The 27,113-nt window shown below is 39.3% G+C and overlaps 2 protein-coding genes across 2 annotated transcripts; both read left to right on the top strand.

The window, feature by feature from the left end:
* Positions 1-1,222: 1,222 nt before the first annotated feature.
* Positions 1,223-11,157, top strand: LOC104287826 (acyl-coenzyme A synthetase ACSM3, mitochondrial-like). Its single transcript, XM_009886559.1, has 13 exons — positions 1,223-1,423; positions 1,666-1,876; positions 3,045-3,252; positions 4,100-4,243; positions 5,107-5,263; positions 6,149-6,228; positions 7,153-7,276; positions 8,039-8,119; positions 8,270-8,371; positions 9,313-9,440; positions 9,549-9,648; positions 10,247-10,366; positions 10,831-11,157. The coding sequence occupies exons 1-13, from the start codon at positions 1,223-1,225 to the stop codon at positions 10,915-10,917; spliced, it is 1,743 nt and encodes a 580-aa protein (XP_009884861.1). The 3' UTR covers positions 10,918-11,157.
* Positions 11,158-13,999: 2,842 nt separating this feature from the next.
* On the top strand, positions 14,000-22,771 carry LOC104287825 (acyl-coenzyme A synthetase ACSM4, mitochondrial-like). The gene is made up of 13 exons (XM_009886558.1): positions 14,000-14,197; positions 15,058-15,268; positions 15,685-15,892; positions 16,274-16,417; positions 17,097-17,253; positions 17,877-17,956; positions 18,738-18,861; positions 19,377-19,457; positions 19,559-19,660; positions 20,033-20,160; positions 20,851-20,950; positions 21,694-21,813; positions 22,685-22,771. The coding sequence occupies exons 1-13, from the start codon at positions 14,000-14,002 to the stop codon at positions 22,769-22,771; spliced, it is 1,740 nt and encodes a 579-aa protein (XP_009884860.1).
* The last annotated feature ends 4,342 nt before the right edge of the window (positions 22,772-27,113 follow it).

Raw genomic sequence — 27,113 nt, 5'->3', positions numbered from 1 at the left:
AAATTGTTGTGTGGTCGAGAGCCATTGACATATGCCTCACATGTGAGCACCTTCTGTTTGCATGTCTCTGTTTTGCCTCACAAATACAGTGATTTTAGAGTGATGTCAGTTACTGTTATTTGTTGGCATTGAACACTTTAAGCTGTCACTATGTGTTCTTGCAATACATAATGCAAAGGCAAAAGTAACAGCGTAGTATCCCTGTGAGATAGGTACACACTGTTGGCTATTAAACAAGGAGAAAGTAACAGCACTGGAAGGTTTAAAAGCAAAGCTGGCTCCACTGAATTGAGGGAAAAATTCCCTTAGATTTAATGTGGTGGGTAGATTCTTAAGGACTTGATTACACGCAAAACAAGTTTATCAGAAGATTCTGCATCTATGAGTAAAAATCCAGTCTTCTGGACTTCCAAGGCTGATTTTTAAATAACAGGAGTATCATCCATTCCGCCTCTTTCACATCTTCCACACTACCTGTATGTGGTGTAGGCAATACTAGGAGAAACTGTGCTGGAATTTTCTTTGCAAGTTTGTTTTACAATATGTATCTTTTTCAAAGTTGCACGCTGCAGCTGAGGTGCAAAGCAAATGGAAGTCTTTGGCATTTCACCTTTGCTTGCCTAGTGTTTATTCCATGCCCTCAGTGAAAATAAAACTCACAAGGAAATAAATCAGAGATTCGTCAGTCTTACTGGTGGGTAAGTTCAGTGTGAATCGCCATCTAGTGTATATTTCAGACATAGCGTAATTACAGAGACTGCTTTAAATCAAGGGGATAAACAAAGTGTCCTCAAAGCGCTTTCTAACTAGTGGCATTTTATTTCTGTAAGTAGGCAAAGTAAAATATAAAATTTAAAGGAATCAAGAGATAGATATTTAGAAAAGGACTGGCAAGTGAAAGTTTAGAAAGGCGATATGAGATTCATTTATCGGCTGACAAAGTAGAGGACAAAGATTATAATGAAAAAAGAGTACACAAATTCTTTGCCAGAAAAGGAGGAACACTTACTTTAAGAACCACATAAAATAATGGGGAAAACCAGGGATGCACACAAACAGTCTGTTTATTCAAGCTGGTTTGCATTTATTTATCCAACATTATAAACTGGACAGCATCCAATACCTGGCTGTTTTAAAATGTATTTTCTTTTGTTTCAGATGACTGATTCCTGTAGGCGTGCATCTGATTTTTTTCCCACTGTCTGATAAAACATCATTTATCATGAGAACATTTATTAAATCATGGATTCCTCAGTGTTTGCGGATTCTCAGGTCGCCTTGCAGATTATTCCATGGATGCAACAGGGTTCTTACATCTCAGATTATTTCACATTATGACTCTATAAACCAGTGTAAAAAGGAACTGCCAGAATATTTCAACTTCGCAAATGATGTCTTAGATGAGTGGTCACAACTGGAAAAGGTAGTATTTTTACTTCATAGACATTGGAACAAATCTCAGATGATACAAATAAATTTTCCTGACGGATAGTGGATAATAGTAGCTACAGACTAGAATGCACTATTTTATTTTGTCAGAAATATAGGTATCACTTTAAGAGACTAGTTGCCAGGGATGAGTTGCTTAGTACAGAGTTATTTTGGATTGAAATTAAACCTTTTAAGGATTGTCTTCTTTTTTTAATATCTTCTGTTGCGTTATAGGATGGAAGACGACCAGCAAATCCAGCTTTTTGGTGGGTAAATGATGAGGGAGAGGAAGTGAAATGGACCTTTGAAGAGTTGGGAATTCTGTCCAGGAAAGCAGCTAATATACTGTCCGAGGCATGTGGTTTACAGCGAGGAGACAGGGTTATAGCAGTTCTGCCTCGTGTTCCTGAATGGTGGCTACTGAATGTAGCCTGTATCCGAACAGGTGAGTAACCTTACTGATCTCTTGGATGCAGAAAGAAAATAAATAGAAGATATGAAAAATATGCTAAAATAACGTGAAGAAAATCTAAAGACAAATATGCTACTATGCCCTGTACACTTCAGCTTTTGTGTAGGAGAATTGGCAGCACCCATACAGGAACCAAAGTGACGTCGTACTAGGCGATGAACAGACATGGTCCAGTTAAACAGCATCCTCGGTTGAAGCCAGTGAAGGTTGAACGGTTACAATCTAAGGCCAAATTTGACCAGATACCTTATCAGTGTGGAGAGTTTTAGTGCACTAAGTTATATGACTAGACTGGTTAATAATTCAATACAGTATTTTTTTGCTCTGCTGTTACAAATCCAATTCTATTGCATACAAGATTTTCTGGACTATGACATGGGTATATTATTCAGTATCTCAGTGCCTCAGTTTCCCAATTGTAAAATTTGTTAGACACCTCTGAAAGTCCAAGAAGACTGAAATCAGTCTGTAGGTCAAGTCTATTGAAATCCTTGGGAAAAGGAGGTATAGAAATGCACTAAATTGATTCCCCCCTCCTCAGCCCCCGGCTCTGAAAATGTGATTTCAGTCACATTGTACTCAGTATCCAAATTTACATTTGTTCCCATTACAAAATGAATCCAAGCTTGAGGGATATGTTGACTGAGCAATGTATGTAAGCTACCTGACCTCAGTCTGTTTATCCCATTTCAGAGGTATTAATTCCTTATTGAAATGAATAATGGCTTTATTCCAGGTGTAAATATAATCCAAATGCTGGCCTTATTCATATACTTAAGGCATTGATAATCTCAACACTTCCTTCCTGAGTTATGAATCATGAAGGAAGTGCTCAAAAACACTTTAAATCTAGGTCTTAGTCATGATCTAGATACCTTTGATATGGATGACACAAAAGGTGATACGAGGTGCATCAGTGTTGCAGGGTTTGGAGGTCTTTCAGAGCGAGGTGATACCAGGTGATTTCTAGGCCATGAATTCACCCAAGCTCTTCCTTCAAACATGAGTTATTTCTGACTCCTGTTTCTCAGAGAATAAGTTTTTGGCAAGTAGCTCAGCTTTTTTATGGCTGGGGTCATGTCCTGTGACCATAGTAAAGAGAAATGGTCAATTTTCTAAATTGCTTTTTGCTTTTTTTCAGGAATTGTCTTTATTCCAGGAACATCCCAATTAACAGCCAAAGACATCTTATACCGACTCCAGGCTTCGAAGGCCAAGTGCATCATTACCAATGATACACTGGCACCTGCAGTGGAATCTGTCATGCCTGACTGCCAGTTTCTGAAAAGCAAACTAATTGTAGCCAAAGGGAGCAGAGATGGGTGGCTGAACCTCAAAGAACTCTTTGCGTGAGTATCCAGCTGTTATACCATCATCCCTGTGAGGTGAAGGAAGCTGTATCGGTCAGGTGGTATTGCTGAGTTTTGGGATTAATTTCCAAAATACATTTTTGCATCCCTCTGCCAACTCACTGTAATCACTGCATTAAGTACAAATCCCTCCAACACACTTTTTGGGAGCTGTATTCAGGTCTTTCAGCTTCTCCTTACTTAGCAGCCTGCTAGCTTTTAAAAGCTCTTTGCTTCCACTGTGATCACAAGACAAGCGCACAGAGTACTAATTTTGCAGTTGTTTTGTGCTTGTCTTCTAGAGCTGCCTAATGCCTCTTGAATTCAATGAGAAGATACCCATTGCCAGCTCTCGGTGCTCAGCTAACACAGCATCAATTATTTCTTTCCTTGACTATCTTGGTTGCCCAGACAATTTGAGTTGTTCATCAGTCTCTTGAACATAATTGGTATAATACTTGTCTAAGACTACCTTACCTGGCATAATAACCTGAATATGGTCCCTCTTGACTTCAGATTGCGACACAATATGTGTTGAGGCAGAAGTTGGTTTTGCATCTACCTGCTGTTCCATAACAAGCACCTTGAGTGCTCTTGCCAAATAGTTGTAGACAAAGTCACTGGCATATGCTGTAGGTGCTCACATCTTGAAAGTTATGGCATACGGGGCACGCTTGTGACTAGCAAAATGTGCTCTCTAATTCTTACCTCTGGTGTCTGATGCAACTATTTATTTAGTGAGATCATTTTGGGCCATTTTCCTGTTTATCACCTAAACCTTAAAAAAATACTGCTTCCTTTGTGAAAAACTACATGTAGTAACCATCATATACTCTTTCTTCTGAAGGGTGGCATCTGCTGACCATAAATGTGTCAAGACAAGGAGTCAAGACCCAATGCTGATCTATTTTACTAGTGGAAGTACAGGCTCTCCAAAAATGGTGGTGCAGTCCCACAGCAGTTACGGCATCGGATTTGCAACCAGTGCCAGGTATACCTTGCAGTTGCTCCCAGTGTCCTGATTAAGTGACATGATCACAATTCAATTGAAAATGTGACTAGAAAAACTCCAGTAAATATAGGCATTTCATGAGTGTAGGATCTTGCTTCTTCCTCACCTTTCACCTCTCACGGTGAAACCCTCATTATTAAAAGCTTCTTGAAGACTCAGTTGACATCATCAAACACAATGTTCTGTAGCTCAGAGGGCTGACTGCAGAGTAGCAATAAGGATAGCCTCTTTACGGCAAAACCAGATAAAGTTGAGTGCTTTAGTATTATGTAAGCCTTCCCTGAGAACCAAAGCAACCTTGGATCACAGCATTATACCTTAAAAGTTGCAGTTCAGTTTGAATCTATGGCTTGGTACTGTTTTGCTTTCATTGAACATCTTTTATTTATACTTCCCAAGGCATGAGAAAATCAAAGGATACATTTCCCAAGGCATTCCGAGTTGGAAGTTGGAGTAGAGTCCATAGCACTAATTTGGTTAGTTTCCTAGGGAAATAAGATGTGATTTAGCTGATGTCTCTAATCCACAAGGTGGGGAAAGCCTACTCCAAATGATCTGTTTGGTTTTTGCTCTAGATCCAGATACCGCAACACAAGCCAAGGATGTTTTGCACTGTTCAGGAGCCAAGCATATGCTAGAAATGTTAACCAGGAGAGAATGAAGGGAAAATAAGAGAATATTCAAGATTCTCTTCAACTCTTACAAATGTCTAAAGAGCCCCACTTGCTGACACCGCATCTTCTAATGGAAGCCTCCTGCCCTTTCCTTTAATTATGCTGTGACCTGTGCCTGAGTCTCTCACGCTCTGTGAAGCATTTTTTTCATCTCTGCTTTATCATCAGGTACTGGATGGACTTGACTCCTTCAGATATAATGTGGAATACCGCTGATACTGGCTGGGTAAAATCAGCTTGGAGCAGTGTTTTTGCACCATGGATCTGTGGATCGTGTGTCTTTGTACACAATATGCCACAGTTTAAGCCAGCAGTTATTGCAGAGGTAAGTGTAACATTTTATACTGTGAGTTTTATTTCCATTTTGCGTAAATGAAGCAAACAAGCTGGGAGTGCATGGGTACCCACTGCTCTGTAGCAGCAGGCATGGTACTTCCCACATCCCAAGCAATCACCCCTCCCTTTGGTGGTGAGTAAGCTGGAGGAACAAGTGTTTTCCCTCCAGGCTAGGCCATGTTACAGAGCTACAGTGTAGAGGAGATATGGTGAAAGATGCAGGATAAAAAGAACTTAAGATCACTGCTGTCTTGTCCCATACTAAGCGTAAAGCTTACTTCAAGTATGGACTTCCTGCTACTTTGGGCTCAGGGTGAGCATGAGCCAGTAATCGGAGTATGGCATAGACCTGAATCACGGTCCTGTTATCCTGAATTTTCAGTGAGTTGCCAGAATGCCTGTTCCTCCTCTCTGCCATTTTGCAAAACCCGTAAGCTGGCTTATTCTCCTCAACATTGGCCTCTTGTGTGGAGAGGAGACCCAGACTTTCCCAAGAATAAAATTGGAAAAGCTTTGGTCTGGTTCACTATTGTCATTTAGTCTTGAGCCTAAGACACAGTCGCTTTGGAAAAGAGAAAACAATCTTAATTGAAACTACTACTGTCAGTGGTCATTCATTTACATGAGTGATTTTTGTTGGACAGAAAGTACTATATTTTCTACAACAGTGGGACTGACTGGTACAGCTACTCCGCAGTCAGGACTCATAGTCACTAATCCATAGTCGTTCTCTGTGTTGAATATGTGTTGCATTTTTATGATTTTTATTTTGCAGACATTTGAGCACATAAGTTTTGTTAATTAGCTGCACTTTTACGAGGTCAGACCCACCATTACATTTTCTTTTCAACAAAATAACTTTATATTTTTCTAGACTCTCTCAAGATACCCCATCACTGCCTTTTGCACTGCTCCCACTGCCTTTCGCATGCTGGTCCAACATGATTTGAGCAGGTACCACACATTTGTCTGTTGCAGGGGTAGCAGAGGGAGGCTGCGATATAATGCTGTAACACCTCTGGCTGTTTAGTTCCTTGTGGTGCCTATTTTTCTTCATTTAAAGGAAATCTAATTAGCAAAATTTGCTCTCAGAAAAGAAAGCTATTATGAAATATGAGACTAACTAGTCACACCTTAGGCCAGTCAGGCATTAGGAATGGGTCTCTGAAAAGACAACACAGAGGAAACAAGTGAGGTTTTTTTAAGTTGACACTTCCTCTGAATTTATGGTCAAGATTTCAGGCAGCACTGGATCCGGGAATTACTGGAGTACAGTGGCGTTGTTCCCATATACTTGACAATGAAGTGAGCAGTTAGAGGACATTCACATGCTGGGTTATTTGGCAGCTGTTCCCACCAGTTTGTTACACTGTAAAATACTCAGCTTATGAGAAGTAGTCAGTGTGATTTGTAAGGAGTTTTCACACCTTCAGTCAGGTACTTATTCATCTCACATCCTGACAAAAGCCAACCCTGGTTTAGCAGAGAGCTCAGGTTCTGTGTTCCTATTCAGCCTTCCTTTTGCTGTAGAAAATTCTCAGTGTCTTATTTGATCTTGGATGTCGGCATATAACTCGGCTTTCCACGAACATCTGATGTTCTTGTTCAGATTTCCAAGAAAACACTTTTGCTCAGTATTTTTCCAGCAAAAATACCTACTTCCAGTGACACAGAGATAAACTACAATATCCTCAGTGGTAACACGAGCAATCTAGGAGTTCAGTCCAGGACTGTGTAACAGGATAATTATTGTAATTTCCCAAGTAGCTTGTGAAGTTTTAGGCGTACTTTGAAAGTTGATAGAGGCTGCTCAGTTAAGACCATTCACTGCTCTTTTCAGAAATTAAGAAAGTTATTTCATTTGCTATTTCTCTCAAGCTACAAGTTCATGAGTCTGAAACGCTGTTTGTCTGGAGGGGAACCACTCAATCCTGAAGTGATGGCAAAGTGGAAAATCCAGACAGGGCTGGATATCCATGAAGGTTATGGCCAGACTGAAACGGTACGTTTGCATTAGTTCTTGCAGTATGCCCTTTCAAAGATAACAATACCAGAGGCACAATGTGCTTGATAAATCACTGGAAAAGGTAAGAATCACTTAAATGAACTTTATTAAGAAGCAGCTGTATATAATTATGATTGCATAGTTTCAAAATCAACTAGCTGCATATTTTAATGTTTATAGGAAATACTATGACTACAGAGTTCAGCCCCCTGCAAAAATCATGCCAGAGATTACCTCAGATCAGATAACTTGTGGTAGATCCCTTCATCATCTTTACTTAAAAGGCAAAACTTAAAAAAAAAAAAAAAAAATTGCTCTGGGTATCAATTTGACCTGTCCAAGGTTTTAATGTAAAATATGAAATTGGTTCACATCCTAGACTTCTCTGTAAGTGAATGTTAACGAAGCTATTAGGAGTCAGATTTCAGGCGTTCTCTCCTCTAACCCCTGATATGGTCCCAAATTAATTGTCCCATTACTGAAATAAGATCTGTAATAATTTCACATCTGCAGTCTTGCAAATTCAAGTGTTTGCAGAAGAACCCACTGGCTCAGACTGAGCACAAGCAACCTCATTCCACAGGACTGACCTAAAAAACTTCTCAGCCCCTCTCTGATGTGCTGGAGAACCACAGTGCTTTAGTTCTGATTCAGTCCTTGTCATGACAAAGTCACAAAGAGATGTGGCTAATGCAAGCCAATAATAAAGCCTACAAGATGTTGCACAAACTAAAAAAAAAAGAAATATCTATTATGCAGGTAACAATATGTGCCAATATGAAAGGAATGGAAATTAAACCTGGCTCTTTGGGAAAAGCTGTTCCCCCTTATGATGTGCAGGTATGTTGATATGTTACATCTGAGCTCAGCTGCAGTTGTGGGTTCATGAGTAACGGACTACTGTCTGTGTCCCTCTCTGTCCTTCACTTTGCTATAACACACATATTTCACTGAGCTAATCAAAGCAACGGTGATATGTCCTTTCTGCAGATCATAGATGACCATGGGGCTATTCTGCCTAGGGGAGAAGAAGGCCACATTGGTGTCCGAATTAAACCAATGCGACCATTCTGTCTGTTCTCCGAGTACTTGGTAAGTTTGAGTTGGCCTGTCTGTGTCTGCTGGGAAGCTTAAGAGAGACCCAGGGCAAAGTCCTGTTGACTTACTGAGGAGCATAATTTCATCCAGCATCTTCACAAGGTCTCTCTGGTTTGCTTGGGGGTTTGAGCCTAATCACTACATTATTCCGCTATTCCAGGATCAGACTGATGGGTAGGGTGTAACTTGTTCCAAACCTGTACCTGGCAGCTAGCACAGGCTTTATGTTCAGTACATCACTCCTTCCCTTCCATTCAACTCCTATCATTAGTTATGGATTAATGAAGGAACCCATAAAGGCTGCTGTTTAATTCTTTTCTGAATCCCCATAATATTTGGATATTTGTAGCAACCCCAAACAACTACTTGCACAAAGTAATTGCTCACTATGTGATAAAAAACCTTCTTTTGGTTCAGTACTATTGCTTCAATTTTTCATTATGTCTTCTGTTGTCAACGTGTTTTTCCTGTGTGATCTAGACTCGATAGATCGATGTAGATAATGAAGTTTTTCCTGTAGGTCACCTCATTTGTATTTTGGTCTTGAAGGTTAGAGGTGAAAAATTTCCATTGACAGGAGATTATTGTGGCAACGCCCTACAATGATAAATCATTTCTCTGAAGAGTGGGTTATACATTTTAGTAATTTGCTGTGATGGATGAGCATTTTGATAGAGCACACCCTTTCTTCCCTGGAACATGAATCCATATGTACACAAATGCTCTTTTCTGCCTCTCACATATTTCCACCACAAAACTGCTAATTAATGCGGCTCTTTTTTTTTAATTGTGAAGGCATAAAATAGTATTGAATATACTCATTTTGAGAACAACTTTAAAAATTGTCTTGATCGTTTTTATCACCACTGCAAAGTAAATGCATTACATCTCACTAACAATTGGATACATTTTTTGAAATGTCTGATTGTTGTCAGGATAATCCAGAGAAAACTGCTGCTTCTGTGTGTGGAAATTTTTATGTCACTGGGGACAGAGGGATTATGGATGAAGAAGGATATGTCTCGTTTGTTGGAAGATCTGATGATATAATTAATTCTTCTGGGTAAGTCAGTTGCTTTTAGCTTTGCTCATTTGCTTGTTAAAATTCAATCTGCAAAGACCAACTGAATGGCTCGCTTGCTACGGCTGTCCTATCTGCATTGTGTCCTAGGTATCGTATTGGCCCATTTGAAGTTGAAAGTGCATTAATACAACACCCTGCAGTCTCAGAGTCAGCTGTTGTCAGCAGTCCTGATCCAATTCGAGGGGAGGTAAAAAGAAAAAAAAAAAGATACAGAAAGGAATGCACTTTATTCTAAGGATCAGGTTCTCTATATGTACTAGGCTTCCTTGCAATTAAGTATCTTGAAGATTTTTGAAATTAAAATGGCTTAAAAAATTTTAAAACCATACCTTGACAGACCTTGGAATTTCAGACTTGTTTCCCTGTTTGCAGGGTTGGATGTGGAAAAAAAGTCTGGTTCTTCAGACTTACTATGGCATCTTTTTGTTTAAGAAATTCAGATTATTTCTCTTTTTGTCACTAAGCACATGATGGCAATGATATCCAGAATGTTTAATTTTCTTTTTATGTTTTTCAATGTTGCAACGTTTCTTTGAGCCCTGGGGTGAGATTTTCAACTGTCCTTTTTTCTGTTCTACAACTTTTTGAAAGTTTAGTACAATACAAAATATCCTATGCTGCGGAATATGTGCTTCATAACGTTGCATTCTGTAATAAACAGCCAAAAAAAAAGGGAAATTAAAGGAAAAACATTTCTGAATTTTGATGCTTGGTTTTGGCAACAAATGTATCCCTTTATTCCCAAGTCTGGAAGTTAATGGAGTCCCTTAACTTTTGTGGCACAGGTAGTCAAAGCCTTCATTGTTTTAGCTCCTGCTTTTGTATCACACGATCCAGAAAAATTAACTCATGAGCTTCAGCAACATGTCAAGAAGGTGACTGCACCTTACAAGTATCCGAGGAAGGTAAGTACACTACAAAAAGATGGGTCTTCTAATTGTATCAAAAATTGAACATTTTTTGTCCTGCTTCAGGTTCTTTTCAGCTGCATTCTGACAAAGACTGCAACCATAGTTAAATAAAATAAAAGTAAATTACAGGGTCTGTTGCAGCTGTAGCCTTGGGTTCACTGTATGTGCTCGAAAGGATCCAAAGGGAGGAAATGGTAATATAACGTATATTTATCAGGGTCCAGTCTTCCTTTCATGAAATAGCAGGGTTTTCACTGCAATTCAAATGGGCAAGGCATTCACTGCTTACCAATTCCTCCCTGGAGCTCTGTTCAAGGGAGTGTAGTGAGGAATTTCACCGTCCCAGCCCCAAGTTGTGCAGCTTCCCGTCTTCCTAGCTGTAATAACAGTGTCTTTCCTTGCACCTGGGAGATTAATCAGAATGTATTTAGCTAAAAGTGAGCATTTTTGCCTTTCAGGTGGAGTTTGTTCAGGATCTGCCAAAGACGGCTACTGGGAAAATCCAGAGAAAGGTTCTGAGGAACAAAGAGTGGGGAAGAGTATAACATGATCTGGAAACTGAGGAGAGAAAATTTCCATCATCCACACCAGCCATAGCACATCACAGTTGGCATGTGGTCATGTCCCAGAGCACTAGGAGAACATATGGAAAAACAAGCTACGGGGGAAAAAAAGGAGATAACACTCTTATGGCTTGAGGATGTGTGGTATTAGAACCACTTTTGCCATCGACCTACAAATTTTCAGAAGGGAGAAGGTGCAAGTAATTAAGAATGAGGAATGGGAGAGAGAAGGAATAGGTCTGGGAGCTTACAAAGGTTTAATTTTTTTACTGGAATTAGTATAAACAGCTTAATTTAAAAAAAAAAAAAAAAGTGTGACTACAATGTTTTGATAATTACAAATAAATGAGAAATTAATAAAAATAATCTTTGTTCTGTAGTGGGTATCAGCAGTGAATTCTCTCTTCAAAAACTATCACTGTAACATTCCCAAATTCTTTCTGAGTGGAAGGAGAAAGACATATTCTTTAACTACTTCTCTTCAGATTGATGACTTTGTGGTCAAAGTGAGGGAAAAGAGAAGTTACAAAGTGCTTTAGGTTAAGGTGCAAATTATGCACAATTAACCATGCTGTAAATGATTACAAGAAAAAGTTACTCCACAGAAAGAATTGTGCTGCCTGGTCTATTTTGTGTTATGTTCTTCAAAAGAAGCAAATGATAAAGTAGAAAGGGTTTCACTCCAAATCCTTTTTGACAGAGCATCCAGGTTTATCTGGAGACATGAAAGGCTAATCTTTACAGTGCCTCATTTGGGAAACATCTCCTGAAAGCTGAATGAACTGAATGAAGAGGATCTACCTCAGCCAGTTCTCAATCTGTACTGCCCACAGCAAACAGGTCAGGAAAATGTTTGTCTGAATTCCTAGTGTTGCTGATCATTAAGAAGAAGCAGGTGGTACTAAATTGGGAAAAATAATTTCTGATTCTTGCAGCAGTTCAGAGGACCTTGCCATTACCGAGTCTTTTCTTCAATTTTCTTACTTCATTTTCACCTCTAAGTTTGCAGGTGAAAAAGTGCTAAAAACTGTTGAAGGCTGCCACAACAAAACTTTGCACTAGGGAATCCTGGATTTAAAATGTTTTTCAGTTTACCAGTCTGGAATACAATTTCCAATCTTGAATACTGTTCCTGAATGTTCTTTCTCTCCTCTTTTCTTTACAGGCTGTTGTGTAGATTTTGTCATTGCAGTGCTCTGGAATCTGAAGATTATAGCTAAATCATAGAATTAGAGCAGACTAAGGAATAAGTAATATTTTACTATGTTATTAAAAAGAATAATCAAAATTATTAACTTTTCTGTTAAAGGAATGAAAGTGGATCCATAGGTTTTTAGCATTAACAGTAGAAGTCACAACCTCAAAGAGGACCTATTTATGGAATATTTAAAAGACCATTTTTCACCAGTAAAACCTTTTTAGATTGTTTTTTCCACCAGATCCTGTTAATAGAGTTTTGATTTAAAATGTAAGTACCACCTAAATAAGCTTCTGCTCTATTATCCTGATTCTGAAGTGGGTGGCACTTAGGCACATAATAATATTTAATTTTATATCCATGTAGTTCTTTCTCAGGAGGAGGATTGTTTACAGCTGGTCAGTATTTTTCTACCACAGTCTCCATGTAGCATGGAGAACACTGTAAATTGCTGTTGATTTTGACAAAGTATTTGTTCTGGGGGGAAAATCTGCATCCAGATTTTTTATGCTATCACTCAAAAGATTAAGTTGTGCAAGTTCTAGGTATTTGAGTTTATTTGCCTGATAGACAGATTAAATATTACTGTAAAAGCTCCTGCTAAGGAATAAGGACATAATTCCACTGTTAAATAATTTACTTTTTCTTGAGGAATAAAATTTGACCAAAACTGAGATCTGTGTATCGGAGATGTAAGGATAAGTGGTTACGGTTGAAGACATGGGGCAAGAGGTAAACGAACACAAAACGAACTTATAAAACCCGGGACAAAGGGCAAAACTTTGCAGCTTCGCTCGGGCCACAGAAATTCCACATGGAAAAGAATTTAATTGAGTTTACATATAATTTTGTTCCTAGTTTGTGGATAGATTGATCCTTTGTAACAACAGAAAAGAAAATTAATCTGTCACTCACCTAACTTTGTATTGAGTTTAGTAGCTTGTGTTTAGTGGTTGAAGAAAGAAAATCAATGGATGGACTCAGGCTTTAGAATCATCATGGGCCTCCAGGACTCTGACTGTGGGCTCTTCCAGACACAAGGCAATTTTTTTTCCGTGTTTGATAATCTTCATGTACATTTATGAGAAGCCTCTAAATACCATTAGAATTTTTAGAGTTGAGCACAGTTCTGAAGCAATCTTCTAGACTGCTGAAAATAATACTAATGATAATAGTAATATAAAAAGAGAGAAAGAAAAAAGTGTAGCAATGGAAAGGAAGAAAGTAATTGGACTTGCGAGCTTTTAGGGTCGTGGTGAGTACAGATGGAAAAGGGCATTTACAGCGAGCAAATGTAGAAATGTCTAAATCAAATTTGGGGACCTACATAAGGGATTACTGAAGTGAAGGTTCTTGGGATATATGTGGTGAATGGATATTTCAGTCAGAATGGATATATTCACTCCACATGAAGGAAAAGGAATAGAGAATCAGCTACTGAATGCTTTGGTCTAAGAACCAGTAATCTTCATATAATGCAAACAATAACATTTGATGTTGTGTTTGACTAAGGAGAGTTGTGAGCAATTAGCAGCCCCAAAGACACATCAAGAACCTTGAGTTACAGACAAGATGCCAGTTCAGTACAGTATATTAAGTCCTTTAAAAGCTGGTGGTAAATAATATAAGCAAGCAGAATGGGGAACTTCACGTTTAATTGAACTGTTAAAAACATCAGTTTGGCTGTGGCTAACCTAAGTGACTTCAATTACTAAGTCATCAATTCATAACTGAATTGTCTTTGGATAATCTCAAGGTTATTTTCCTTTTTTATTGTTGTTGTTTTTGTTGTTGCAGGATTCATAACAACAATTCTGCAAATTTTCTTAAAATAGTCTACAGCATCTACGTACATCATCTTCTGCCATGAAGTTGTTTAAATTACGGACTCTAAAATCCTTGTGGACTCTGAAGCCTCCTAATAGGACTTTCCATGGACAGCCCAGGCTGCTTGCCTGTGATGTATATTCACAGTACGAGTCAGTCAGGCGAGGAGAACAGGAAATACCAAAATACTTTAACTTTGCAAGTGATGTACTGGACAAATGGTCTGAGATTGAAAAGGTAGATGATCTTTTATTGTGCAGATGAGATACTTTAATTTGAAATTTCATTTGAAATAAGTTGGATTTTTCTTTATTAAAAAAAAAAAAATCAGTTCCCAAAACCAATTTGCATTAGGAAATTATACAAAATCTCATTCTTTCTTGCTTTATTTTAAAAGTGTTTCTGACCCTTGGGCCTCCCTGTGGAGGTAGAAAAAGCAATGATCAATCCCTTTTGACTTTGATTTAACCTCGGAATGGCTGTGCTTATTCCTTCTCGATACTATAATATTAGGTATTCATATCATAAAAGACAGGTAATGTAACAATAACATTGCACAATAGGGAGAATTCTCCCACTAATGTTTAATTGCCTTGTTCCAAAGTGCATTCTGCATTTGTCCAGATGCCCTGTAGTTACAGGGTTGACTCCCCTCTTCCTGAGCAATCAGACTAGAAAGAGTCCTGGGATACCATGTTGTCCTGTTTTATTTTGTCCTCTGCCTGTGCTGCTTCTATAGTATTCCACAACTCCATCCAGATTGTGAGGAGTGTCATGTGAAGTATTTCACGTTATCTGTTACTTCGTAGGAGTATTAATGCTCAGCACAAGGCTTAAACTGAAATAAGACCCAGACTAGGACTTGGGTCTGGAGACAATTGGGCTGGTAAACATTTCAGGTTCAGAAAAGGAGAATTTATTGGGAATATCTGGGCTTGATCCATAGCAAATCTCAATCCATTAAGGACAAGGGAAAAATAACTTATATACCAGTTGTGCAATACTCAGATCTTCCATAATTTGTAGATATTTGTGCATCATAATTTCATGGTCTTTCAGAAGGAGATGTTTTGGTTTTGAATCCCTGTGTTTTGTAGGCTGGAAAGAGACCACCAAACCCTGCCTTTTGGTGGATAAATGGAAAAGGAGAAGAAGTAAAGTGGAGCTTTGAGGAGCTGGGGTTCCTGTCTCGGAAAGTGGCCAATGTGCTGACAAAAGTATGTGGCCTGCAGAAGGGGGACAGAATTGTTGTGATTCTGCCGCGAGTCCCAGAATGGTGGCTGGTGAATGTGGCTTGCATGCGAGCAGGTCAGTGAGCATATCTGAGGCTGGTAAAACTGGTTAATGTAAATTGGTTGAGAAGATCAAGAATTTATATGGTTTTTAAAGGAAAAGTAATGGAATAATCTAGTGCGTGGCCCAGCTACCAATTACCCAGGCAGTCTTGAAGGATTTGCACTAGGTGCCATACGGCAGGTGCCGGTGCAGCGGGCTTGGAGATGATAGAACGCAGGGAAGAGCTGTGCAAGTCACCAGACAGGTCCACATTTTATTCTTTACAGAGAGCACAAGCAGCTGCATTACTCCGCTATAACTGTTTGGCTTGGGAATGCCAGGGCAAATTTATATCAGAGGTCAGTTTGGGAATAGTTAATAGTTTAGTCTCTTAGAAAACAATCAGGTGTAAAAAATGCCATCCCAAACTAACTTTATTGCTTTTCCAGGAATTGTCTTAATTCCAGGAATATCCCAGTTATCAGCCAAAGACATATTATATCGACTCCAGGCGTCAAAGGCCACATGCATCATTACTGATGACACACTGGCTCCTACCGTGGACTCAGTGGCATCTGAGTGTCAGTTTCTGAGAACCAAGCTAATGGTGTCCAAAGGCAGTAGGGAGGGATGGCTGAACTTCACTGACCTGTGCAAGTGAGTATGAGTTAGCGATGCTGCAGTCACGATGCAGGCAGCAGACTTGTTCTCCACAAGTGCTCATTTACAAGTATTCATCGACTACAAATACTCATCAAATGCCAACATTAAGGTGTTAATCATGACTGCTTGATTGCTGATCCACATCAGAATTGTTCACTAATAGTGGTCTTGTTTTGCGAAGTTTCTATCCTGTTGTTCTTAAGGGGAAGTCCATCTTTAAGGAAGTGTAACTCCACATTATTTTAGTCTAATTTGGTGAAAAGTTTCTGTGCAGCGTATTTGGGGTGGGAGTTCTGCAATATGCAATGCTTCATTACATTCTGAAGCCTGTGTAAAGTAACTATTGAAGTCACAATTGCATTCTCGGTTTTAAAGAAACCAATCAGCTGACCATTCCTGCGTCAAAACAAGGATTCAAGACTCAATGAGTATCTTCTTTACCAGTGGAACCACAGGTTCTCCAAAGATGACTGAACATTCCCAGGGTAGTCTTGGTTTCAGACCCCTTTTAAGTGAAAGGTATGAAAGGTTTGAGCCTGGTTGAACATGGGATAATTAAAGCTGCATAGTAGAACTGGTGAAAAATTACTGAATAAGAAATACCAATGTACGGCCGTAATCCTTCTCCCTCTAAAATCGGACTAGAATCTCCAGCAGATTTCTAGGGGATTAGGATCACCCCTAGTGTTTCCATGTTTCTATGAATATCTCTTACCCTTTCTTTAAAGTGGTTCAAAGGACAACCATCAGCTGTGAATACTTTAGTGCAAAGAACCAAGAGATACCGTGCTGTTTGGGCTGCAAGGAGCTTTGTGATGTGTAGATGAGCAGAGGCAGAGGTTATGTTGGTTGCACAGATAATCCTGGCCCTGCAGCAGCTGTAGAACTGAAATACCTGGTGTCTGACACAGCTTCCATGAATGCTCCCACTTCAGCCCTGTCTTCCTACCTAGTCACTGACATAGTACATGTATGAGAGGTGTGTGTGTATATATATATTTAAGCAAACATACAGTTGGGTACCTTTTTATCCTAGAGCTAGTTTATAAAATAAACTTATTCAGAGTGCCCAGTGCCTGTGTATCTTGTCAGAAATCTTGGGATTGTTGGGTTTTTTGGGTTTCTTTGTGATTTGGGGGGGGGGGTTGAGCAAAAATTTTCCGTTATCTTTTCATTCATTTTTTTCCTGCTCTATCAGGTACTGGTTGGATTTGACTCCCTCAGACACGATATGGAGCACAGCAGACACAGGATGGATACTAGCTTCACTGGCATCTGTTTTTGATCCCTGGGTTTTTGGATCATGCATCTTTATACATAAGCTACCACAGATTGAATCAGCAACCATCCTAAATGTAAGGAAAAACTCACAGATGTGTTAATCTGCAAAAAGGTGCAAAAAAATAGTTCTGAACAGCATCTATAGATTTTGTGAGGGTTGTGTCCATAGTTGTGTTTGAGATGCTGTATCTGTTGCGTAAAGCCACTATTAGCATTTTCAATGTACACAGAAGGGACCCAACCTGCAGCTTGTTCATACATCATGCTCATAGCTGGTGAGCACCTGAATGAAAATCATCCAAAAGCAGCACTAATTGCTTGCCTTTTGTTGGAGTGACTGGACGTAACTTCAGCTGGTATTAATGCAGACTGAAACTGAGGCATTTCTCTGCCTACACTGGCCAAGATGAAAGTGAAGACCTCCCTATAATGTAAACAGAGACAGACATTCTGGCCGTGCTCCGAGCTGTGTGATCTGGATGCCGTGTTAGCATGGGATTTTGTCCGATCAGATATATTGTGAATCTCTGCATATTACACCAACTGTAGGAGGGTTTCTTACCCAACAGACAGCGTATGGTGCTTTTATGTAGAAAGAAGAGCTACATTTGCCTGCTATGTCACCTGTGTAGTGTATATCCACAAAGCAGTTCTTTGTCTGAGCTTCATATGTCCATCTTGTTGTTTAACGCACTAGACTCTCTGCAGATTCCCTATTGATGCGCTGGTTGGTGCTCCAACATTGTTCCGCATGCTGGTGCAAAATGATCTCTCCAAGTACGTCAAGAAATTATTTACTAATGTCTAATTTACCCTAACTAAACTTTAGTCATCTCCCAGATCTAGCTGCTTGGTCCAAAACAGGGTACTAATTTAGTTTAAAATATCCTTCATGAAAAGGCAGTAATACCAAATTTGTGAGTTTTGCTGAGTTTTATCATCAAACATGAAGAAATTCCATGTTTTCCCTCAGAAATTTGAGGCTTTCACTACTGAACTTGTGAGCAAATCCCTGAGGGTATGAAACAGCACCTGTTAAATTCTTTATCATCATTTTCAATTTCCACATTAATTGTCCATCCTTTGGGAAGGACTGTCATCGTAGAAAGTCAGTGTCAACATAACTGTGAGGGAGTGACTTGTGTCAGTTGTACATCATCCCGTGCTCCAGTTCCCACTGCCTGCCACCGTTCCTTCCTCCCCTCTTGCACTTTCTCACTTGGGCTGTTGCAGAGGGTCCGTGATCAGTGCCCTGGCTCAGGAAATTGCTCTGTGGATAATTCTAGACGTGTCTGTAAATCCCAGCTGACTTCAGCAAAAATTTTACTTTATTTTTCATGTGTGTTTAATTCTGACTCATATATATAGTGTTAAGCATAGACTGATATCCTTGCTGTATCAAGAGCCAAAGGATCGGGAGTCCTCTGATTTCCCTACTTCATGGGACTAACTCTCCCAGTAAACAGCTCTCCAGTATTACTTGTTTATAGTTGCGTGCTCCTTGCCTTGCCCAATAGATTTAATTGCTGCCTCTCCTGTTTTTTAACTCCCTGTGAAGGTACAAATTCATGAACCTGAAGCACTGCATGAGTGGAGGGGAGCCACTCAACCCAGAAGTCATGGAGCAGTGGAAAAGTGAGACTGGGCTGGACATCCATGAAGTCTATGGCCAGACTGAAACGGTACTTCTGTAGGGTCAATATTCTATTAAATTTTTGTAATTTCTTTTTGCTTTACGATGTTTTAATGTTTGTTTTCAAAAAACACAGCCTGTTTCTTCCTTCATGTTTCTGTGAATGTTTCAGTAATCTCCTCCCCTGATAACTCTGAAAAAACACCCTTTCATGGCTCTCCTCACAGAACTTGCCAGAAAGATGGATTGCTGGGAGGAGATGTGCTCTAATATTTCCATAAATGTCCTTAAGCAAATTTCAAGTGACACTGACAGGCAAGAGGGCAGAGTTTGAATCTAAGGAAGAAGACTGGTTAGCAGAGGGCATGAATTCTTTGCAGATAATGGAACAGGATTCTTTCAGGGAGTTTCTTGATTTTGCTTATCTGTACAGCACTGGCATATAGGATCCTGTGAATCTTAATTCCTCACTTTGAAATTATTCTAGAAAAGACATTTAATGAGTTGAATGTGAATGTAGCAATTTTCTGTTGCAAAACTTTGTTTTTATTTTGATTTTTACAGGGAATAATCTGCTCTGTTTTTAAAGGAATGAAGATTAAACCTGGATCAATGGGGAAGGCAGCTCCCCTTTATGATGTTCAGGTTTGTTGGCAGCTCTTTAGATTCTTTCATTGGGTTTTTCCATTTGGTTGGTTTGGGGGCTGTCCCCATTGGACTAAAATACATGTTGTTTTTCATTCTAGATCATAGACAAAAATGCTAATATTCTGCTTCCAGGACAACAGGGGGAAATTGCTGTCAGAAGCAAACCCATAAGACCACTTGGTTTATTCTCTGAATATGTAGTAAGGACTTTATTTTATTCCTCACCACCACCAATCTCCCCAGAATCTCTCCAATTGCATAATTGTTCAAAATGCTGAATATTTTTCACCAGTTTATTATTTATTAACAGTGTAATTTGTTTGTATTGTTGGATGTTAGAAAACCGAAGAGAAGAATTTGCTCAAGATTGAGTTAAAATGTGTTTTAAATAATCAAAATGTTTTTGATTTTAAGCCTGTTTTATTGTTTTTTTAGAGAAATGTCAGTACAATTCTTGAACATCCTTGACTGAAAAATAAGGTTCCAGTGCATTTAACATAATTTGCATTATAGCATAATGTATAGCTAATGCATGCTCAAAATCTAAACTATTGTTTGTAAACCACTTTGAGGATAACCCTAAGAAAACCGCAGAAAGTGAGCGTGGCGAATTTTATGTCACTGGAGACAGAGGGACTATGGATGAAGATGGATATTTTCAGTTTATTGGAAGAGACGATGACATAATCATTTCTTCAGGGTCAGTTTGCATGCTTCCTTCCTAAATATGCCATTGTATAAACTTACACATTGTGTTCCTGGTGAGCTTCTGACATCATAGTGCTGTGATGAATGTATTGACCTCTCTTCACTTAGGAATACTTGCTTTTATTATTAGCTTTTCATAGACCTGCAATGTCATCTTGGTGATGTCAGTGGCATCCCGGTATACATTTCCCGTGCAACATCTCATCTGCTTTGACAGAGTGGAGACTTCCATTGGCAGAGGAGAGATTTTAATGTAGTTTGGTTTTTGGCTAAAATTGAAGGACATCTCTATTAGACTCAAAGAGCATTAAAACATTTTAATTTTTTACATGTTGAAATGAAATTATTTGGTATTGTATGATGTGATACTATAATGGGGCATCAGCTGATACTGCAGACCCCAGCTATCAGGGTGGGATGGAGCTCCAGCTTAGGAACCATGAGGAAAGGGGAGAGACGTAGAGGTATCCTCAGCCCCAGCAGTCCTCTACCACATGACCACCGTGAAATGCTCCTACCTTCTAACAACTCACTTTCCCATTCTGCCTAAAGTTTCTATAGTTGGTTGTTGGTTTCTTTTGTGTTGTTTTTTTTTTTTTCTTAAATATGACAATTAAAAGACATTTGGTATTAGTTTTCCAGCTCATAAAGCCAAATGGTACATTTTTCTTTCCTTACTTAGATACCGCATTGGGCCATTTGAAGTAGAGAGTGCCCTGATAGAGCATCCAGCAGTAGCAGAAACAGCTGTTGTCAGCAGCCCAGATCCCCTCAGAGGACAGGTAATGATGCTGAACAGTGGTGGGGGAAGTAATATGTTTGTTTAAATATAGAACTATATAAAGCAGTTCCTACTTTACGGAATAACATGCAGTCATGCATACTGAATAACATGCAACAGGCAGTCATGTCATCATGGATAATCCTACTTGTGGTGACAGGCAAAATCCCTTCCCATTTACATGCTTTTGCTCTTCTTAGTTTCTTTTCATCCCAAGATGATCTCCTCTGTGGAGAACATTACAGTGATGCTTACTTTCCCCTTGTTGTTAAGCACTTGTCTATACACTGAAATTGCCTTTTTGGGCTGTCTTGGTGTAGCTAAAGTTGTAGTATAACTGCCCTAGCATTAGACTTGGGCTGCACCTATGGACAAAAGCACAGTCCTGTGCTGGGCTCATATGGGGCTATTGTCCTCAGTGTAAACTTTGGAGAGAAACAAAATGTCCTTCAGGTTCAGGGAGAACTCTGCAGAGACACCTCTTATTACTCCTTCTTCTTGACCCCCACTGAGGGGATAGAGCAAATGCTCATGCTTTGTAATGAGGGCAGGAAAACTGTGCTTTCAGCTTTTCCTTCCACACATATGTGTGCAGAAGCTGGGTACAACCATTTCTTATGTTGCACTGGTTTCTCTGTTCCTCCTGTTTGCATGTCATGTTTCTGAGCAGTACTGCTCACTGGTAACCTGTGGTGGTTGTTGGATGGATGGTGTCAGATCACTTTTGTTGACCTTGCCTCACAGGTTGTGAAAGCATTTGTGGTCCTGTCCCCCACCTTTTCATCCACTGACCTGGAGAGCTTAACCTGTGACTTGCAGGAACATGTCAAGAAAACTACTGCTCCATATAAATACCCTAGAAAGGTAAATGCTTCTGAGGAGAAACTTTAAACCAGGGCACCATTCCATAAATCTCAGGAGAATTACTATTTGGATTTTCATGGTTCACCAGAAAGAGACAGTGGTAAACATTCAGCTAGAGCGCTGGCTCCAGAAAATCTTCCCTAAATAATGTTAGTTTACATTGTTTTTCATGTATTTGAGTAAAGTGCTTGTTTAAATCTCTCAAAAATTTCTAGGCTTTGTATGATATCCCAGTTAAATCTGCTTGTTCAAGTCAGGCTCACAATCATAATTCTCCATTTTGTATTTAATCTTCAACCAAGCACTTAGGTGACCTTAGGGGGTAGTACCTGACTGAATCTGAATAAGTTTTTATCTACTGGTCCTCACAGTTAATAAATAAGAGGAAAGCCCAGGGGGATACACTTGGGGATACACTTGGGGATACACAGGGGGATACACTTCTCAGTAATCCCAGCACTACAGGAAAAGACCTACTAGCAGTGCTTTAGTTCATTTGCGCAGAACTCAAAGGAACAAAGGACCTTTAAAGACTATGCCAATAACATCCCTTTGCTCTTCTTTTTGTCATTTATTTTTGAACTCCATGATACCATTTCGGTATTCATCCTTCTGTTACAATACTCATGTTAAACTACTCGGTTTAGTTAGCCAGGAGGCAGCTACACAGATGTTTGTGCCACTTATGAAACAATTTCTTTGGCTGCCTAGATGGTCAATGTGCTGCCTTGATTTGGCTTGGACTTGATTCTTTAGGCAAGCAGTTCTTAACGGTGGGTGTTCTTGTAGTTTTCCACATATGCTGAGAGCTGGTCTTGGAAAACCAACTCTGTGGAACATGCTACATTGTTTTCTGTCTTATTTTATTTAGGTGGAATTTGTCCAAGAACTGCCAAAGACAGTCACTGGGAAGATCAAGAGGAACGAATTAAGAAACAAAGAGTGGGGACGGATGTAGGATTGTTTGGAATTTAAGAGAACTTCTTTCATTCAATACATATGAATTTCTTTGATATAGCTGCCCTTCTTCTGATCTATTTTTGTTAAATGCCTGAGCATCAAGAACTATAGATAACACCAAGATGTGATATTTGAAAGCTTCTAATGTCAGTACCATGGTTGCAGTTCCTGAAGCACTGCTAGGAAAGGGAACAAACCTTACAACTCCATTCTAGTCCTGAATATCCACAAGTTCACCAGAATTTTGCTGGTAACCCATCTCTTTTAGATAATATCCAAGATCAGTGAAGAGATATTCTTGATATCGACTGCCTAGCTCCAAGCTGCAGAAGAAGCAGGCATGGATTTGAGTGGTTCAGATACTCTCTCTGTAAATGTAGCGTGTTTAAACTAAATGCATCCCTCCTATCATTTACAGAAGATGGAAAGACTCCTCTTTACTGATCCCACCATATGACCTTCATAAACCTTTCTTGTTTAATATGTTGATGACAAACAGTGCCAGCTTCTCCCATGCTTTTTCAACAAATACTCTCTCATATAGTAGCTTCATAGCTCACCCTCTGTTCTGATCTTTGCACGCAATAGGCAAAACTCCTGTACCACTTCTGGTGGTCTTTAAAATGAAGTTTGCTGTTGGGCAGGTGACCCAGTTTGTAGAACGGACCATGGTTCTTTGCCGTAGCACACGCTTGCTACAGGACCAGTCTATTTCTGCAGCCACTTAGAGGTGAAACCAGTGAAAAAACTCCCTTGATCTGGTTTGCGTGATTACATCTGTGTTTAACAATTAGCTCTTAGCTTTATGAAGAAACACATACTGTAGTGTACACACCCTTACTTCTTACAGTTGCACATACAATAGTGGGGCAAACTTTAAGGCTATATCAGTTCGTAGATGTTTGTCCTCATTTTTTTTAAATTTTGTGTACTCGAAGAAGATTTCATTTTCTGGCATGAATTTTCATTAGGTGACAAAAACATCTCAAGCCTTGGAGTCCTCTTTTGTTCATTAAATAAGAAGTTGCTGAAGAACATTAGCATCTTTAGGCAGGAAAGAAGGTCTTTTACAGCTGCATGTCACTGCCTGGAGTTCTGTGTCTACTGCAGCTGTAAAGTATTGGAGAATACTAATTTTGAGAAAGTAAAATATTTTATTTCTTGAGAGTAAACACTTTGTTTATGTCAGCAAAACAATTTCTGTGCTAACAACTGCTGAAATGAAAGCAATTGTCAATAAATACGTTTACTTCATTCTTTTTTGACAGTAGCTTCATTTTTTTGCAATGCTCCTTAGTGTTTCACAGAGATTTCAGAACACATTTCACTCCTAAGGTTTCTAGGAGCATTAGATTACATGAATGTAAACCCAATCATTAGTTTCTTGAATGCACTTGTTTGGGCATGTCATTTGCCACTGCCTCAAGCTCCTTTTCTGTACCCAGTTTAGTTTCCTTTAAAAGCCATGTATTCCTGGACCTTCCAGGGAAAGATCTTCTAGATCTTTCTGCTTGGTTTCAAACAAAAAAGTATTTAAAAATAACAAAAAGTGGACAGAACAACAAAAAGTTGGGAAGAAGTGGAATGATAAACAAATGTACAAACTGGAATTCAGAGCCCCTGAAAACTATCCTTTTCTCTGCAGTTAGCTGTTTGGCCAGGTAAACTCCAGTAATGTCAGAGGATTGGGACGCTGATTTTATTTTTTTTTCCCTCTCACCAAATTTAAGGACCTAAAATCAAGCAACTAAATTCAGAGTTTGGAAAGTCAGAGCCTTAAAAATAAAAGATGTAAAGGAAACTACCACACAGAAGACGAGAGTTTTACCACTGATTTCAGTGGGGTCATGACTCTCTAAATTGTAGTGTGGCTCATTAGAATAATTTGCTCCAGACTTTAACGGTAGAACTGTTACCTACAGTGATCCCTTGCTTAGCTGACCTTAGAAACTGGGTTTCTGTTGCGCTCTAGGACCCAGTTTTTTGCATGAATGGGCTGGGATCAAAGTCAAGCAGACTGCCAGGTTATTCATGCCATGTGCTGTGGCTGTCGTCTGCGAGGTGCTCTGCTCCATGCTGCAGCAACCTCTTATCATTGATATTCAGTACACTTTTCTGTCTTGTGTTCAAGGTAGATGGTTTGCTTAATTCTCCTCCTCTGCCCAGGATCAGAGAATTGCCAATACCTTTCCTCTGATCAATGCAGAATGATTTCAGAGACACGGGCTTGCGGCTACAAACAGTTGAAAGCAATATACATCTCTCTAGCACATGGCTTGCTCTTGGAGCCACAAAGTTTGAAACTTGACTGGATTATATCTTTCTGGCTGAAAAATATAATTTTCAACAGACTAGCCTTTCCCTTTGAGACCTCCTCTCATCCCCAGCCCAGCTTCAATTTGATGTTAATCTCAGAGACAATAGAAAAGGTAATACCTGCATCATAAAAGGTATTCTGTATCAAATATATTTTGATGCATTTTTTCCTGACTTTAGCCTCTCATCCAAAGCCTGTGGAAGCGACATGCTGACTTTGGTACATATGGTCTCTATAGGGATTACGGAAATGCAACGTTATGATGAGGCTGTAAAACAACCTCACCCAGGTGTTAATGCTGCTGGTGCCTCTGCATGTTTTGTCTAACGTCTACAAAGACACTGCTGTTCTCCCTTCTGTCAGGATAACAAGGAAACAGAAACAGATCGTGAGGAGAAAGTTGTTGTGTTCTTGGGACACTCTGGTCTTCAACCTCATGCTTCAGAAGATAATTAGCCCTTTCTTTTGGTGTTTTATGTGTGTTTAGAATGGGCAACGCAGCTGTTCTAAGGACAGCAAACAAGTAAAATAGCTGATTATAGTTCTTTTAGAGGACTTGTTTCTTTCTTTGGCAGTTTTATAAAGGAGAGAGAAATCTTCAGTTTTAGCTGGGGACAGGGAACACATTTCCTCTTCAATGTTTTCCCTTTAGTGGTCATATAAATTTTTTTTCTGATTTGGGATAGTGGCAGAACAAGTCCTAAAAATGTATTGCTACAGATGAAGGACCAGTTTTATTCCAGCAAGATTCAAAATCCACATTTTTGGTGGTAGGATGAGAACTATGTGTACGTGTCCCCTTCTTTTGAAGGCATGTCTCTTGTCTTCCAGCCACTAGCCAGGAGCAGAATTCTCAATGCAAGGTTGGGAGTATTTGGTGTGGTTTTAAACTGTGAGGCATGTTATTATTTATAGTATAAGACTATTAAATTGTACAAGCAACATGTATTTATACTGAAGGCTATTTTGAAATAGGTATGAACATAGGACCTCATCTTTTGCTTTAAGAACACCCCTGAAGTAAATGAAATGAGACCTGAGATTATATTCAGTATGTGAGAAATAATCCTTTCATATAAGTGCTATCATACTTTATGAGAAACTAATAAGTTGTAGAAATTCATAGTACGTGCTTAATATTGCATGTATACCTATATATTCTGTGTGTGTGTGTATATATAGTGTGTATGGTTTTTGGCACATAAAATTGCTCCACTTGCATTAGTAAGAAAGTTAATATTTAGTTTTATGTCTAGAAATCCTTAATACATTTCCAGAATGTGTTTGGAACTTGGTCTTGCAGATTTACTGGATGGTGATTTTTGTGACTTTGTGGGTGTTATTTTAGCCAGTCCATTGAGCAGGAGCATTTTATAAGTGATCTACAACTTCATCTCCTTTCCCACAATACAACAAGTTGGAAAAACGTTGTAAAGAAAAACAGAGCGGCCATTAGGTGAGTTTGGTTTTAGGCTTTTCAGATTGTTGATGTAAAACCTATTATTATGCTAATACTTTATCTGAGTCTTAATAGTCCCTGTGGAAGAATAAAAAAGAACACAATTTGTAAATTAAATGAATGTAAGCATATCTGTGTGAGAAGGGTTCACTATTGAAAAGATCAGTTAAAGAAGGGGTCATTTGACAAGTTCAGCCATCACATTCAAGTATTAGATTTAAGATGCAGACCACAACTCACCATCAGTGTCTGAGCTCCCATCAGCTGTGGCAGAGCAACAGAGTCCAGCGGCTGCTTGTTTCCTAATGGATTCCTTTACAGTCCTAAAATGCAAAATAAAGTTATCTTCAGGCACAATCTCACAGGCTTCTAGTGGGTGTAGAAAATGAGCTCCCCCATGAAACCAAGAGGATTGTTGATTGGCATTCTACCAGAAGAAAAGTGAACAAAATAAGGTTGTGGTCAAATCTGGCTGCAGCAGGGTCTGCCAAGGAGCCCATGCTCCACACAGCTCTGTGCTCTCAAATCAGGTTCCCCTTGAGAGAGGGAGGCTGCGGGCACCAC

The sequence above is a fragment of the Charadrius vociferus genome, unplaced genomic scaffold (genome assembly GCF_000708025.1).
Source record: "Charadrius vociferus isolate BGI_N301 unplaced genomic scaffold, ASM70802v2 scaffold46, whole genome shotgun sequence".
Taxonomy (NCBI): Eukaryota; Metazoa; Chordata; class Aves; order Charadriiformes; family Charadriidae; genus Charadrius; species Charadrius vociferus.
The sequence above is the reverse complement of the archived record's forward strand: the minus strand, read 5'-3'. Positions and strand labels throughout refer to the sequence as shown.

Excerpts from the sequence above, each read along its gene's own strand:
- LOC104287826 (XM_009886559.1), top strand. The coding sequence starts at position 1,223 with ATGAGAACATTTATTAAATCATGGATTCCTCAGTGTTTGCGGATTCTC. Across the intron at positions 9,441-9,548 it reads GATATAATTAATTCTTCTGG|GTATCGTATTGGCCCATTTG; the intron begins GTAAGTCAGTTG and ends ATTGTGTCCTAG. Across the intron at positions 10,367-10,830 it reads CTTACAAGTATCCGAGGAAG|GTGGAGTTTGTTCAGGATCT; the intron begins GTAAGTACACTA and ends TTTGCCTTTCAG.
- LOC104287825 (XM_009886558.1), top strand. The coding sequence starts at position 14,000 with ATGAAGTTGTTTAAATTACGGACTCTAAAATCCTTGTGGACTCTGAAG. Across the intron at positions 15,269-15,684 it reads TGTGGCTTGCATGCGAGCAG|GAATTGTCTTAATTCCAGGA; the intron begins GTCAGTGAGCAT and ends TTGCTTTTCCAG. Across the intron at positions 15,893-16,273 it reads AACTTCACTGACCTGTGCAA|AAACCAATCAGCTGACCATT; the intron begins GTGAGTATGAGT and ends TCGGTTTTAAAG.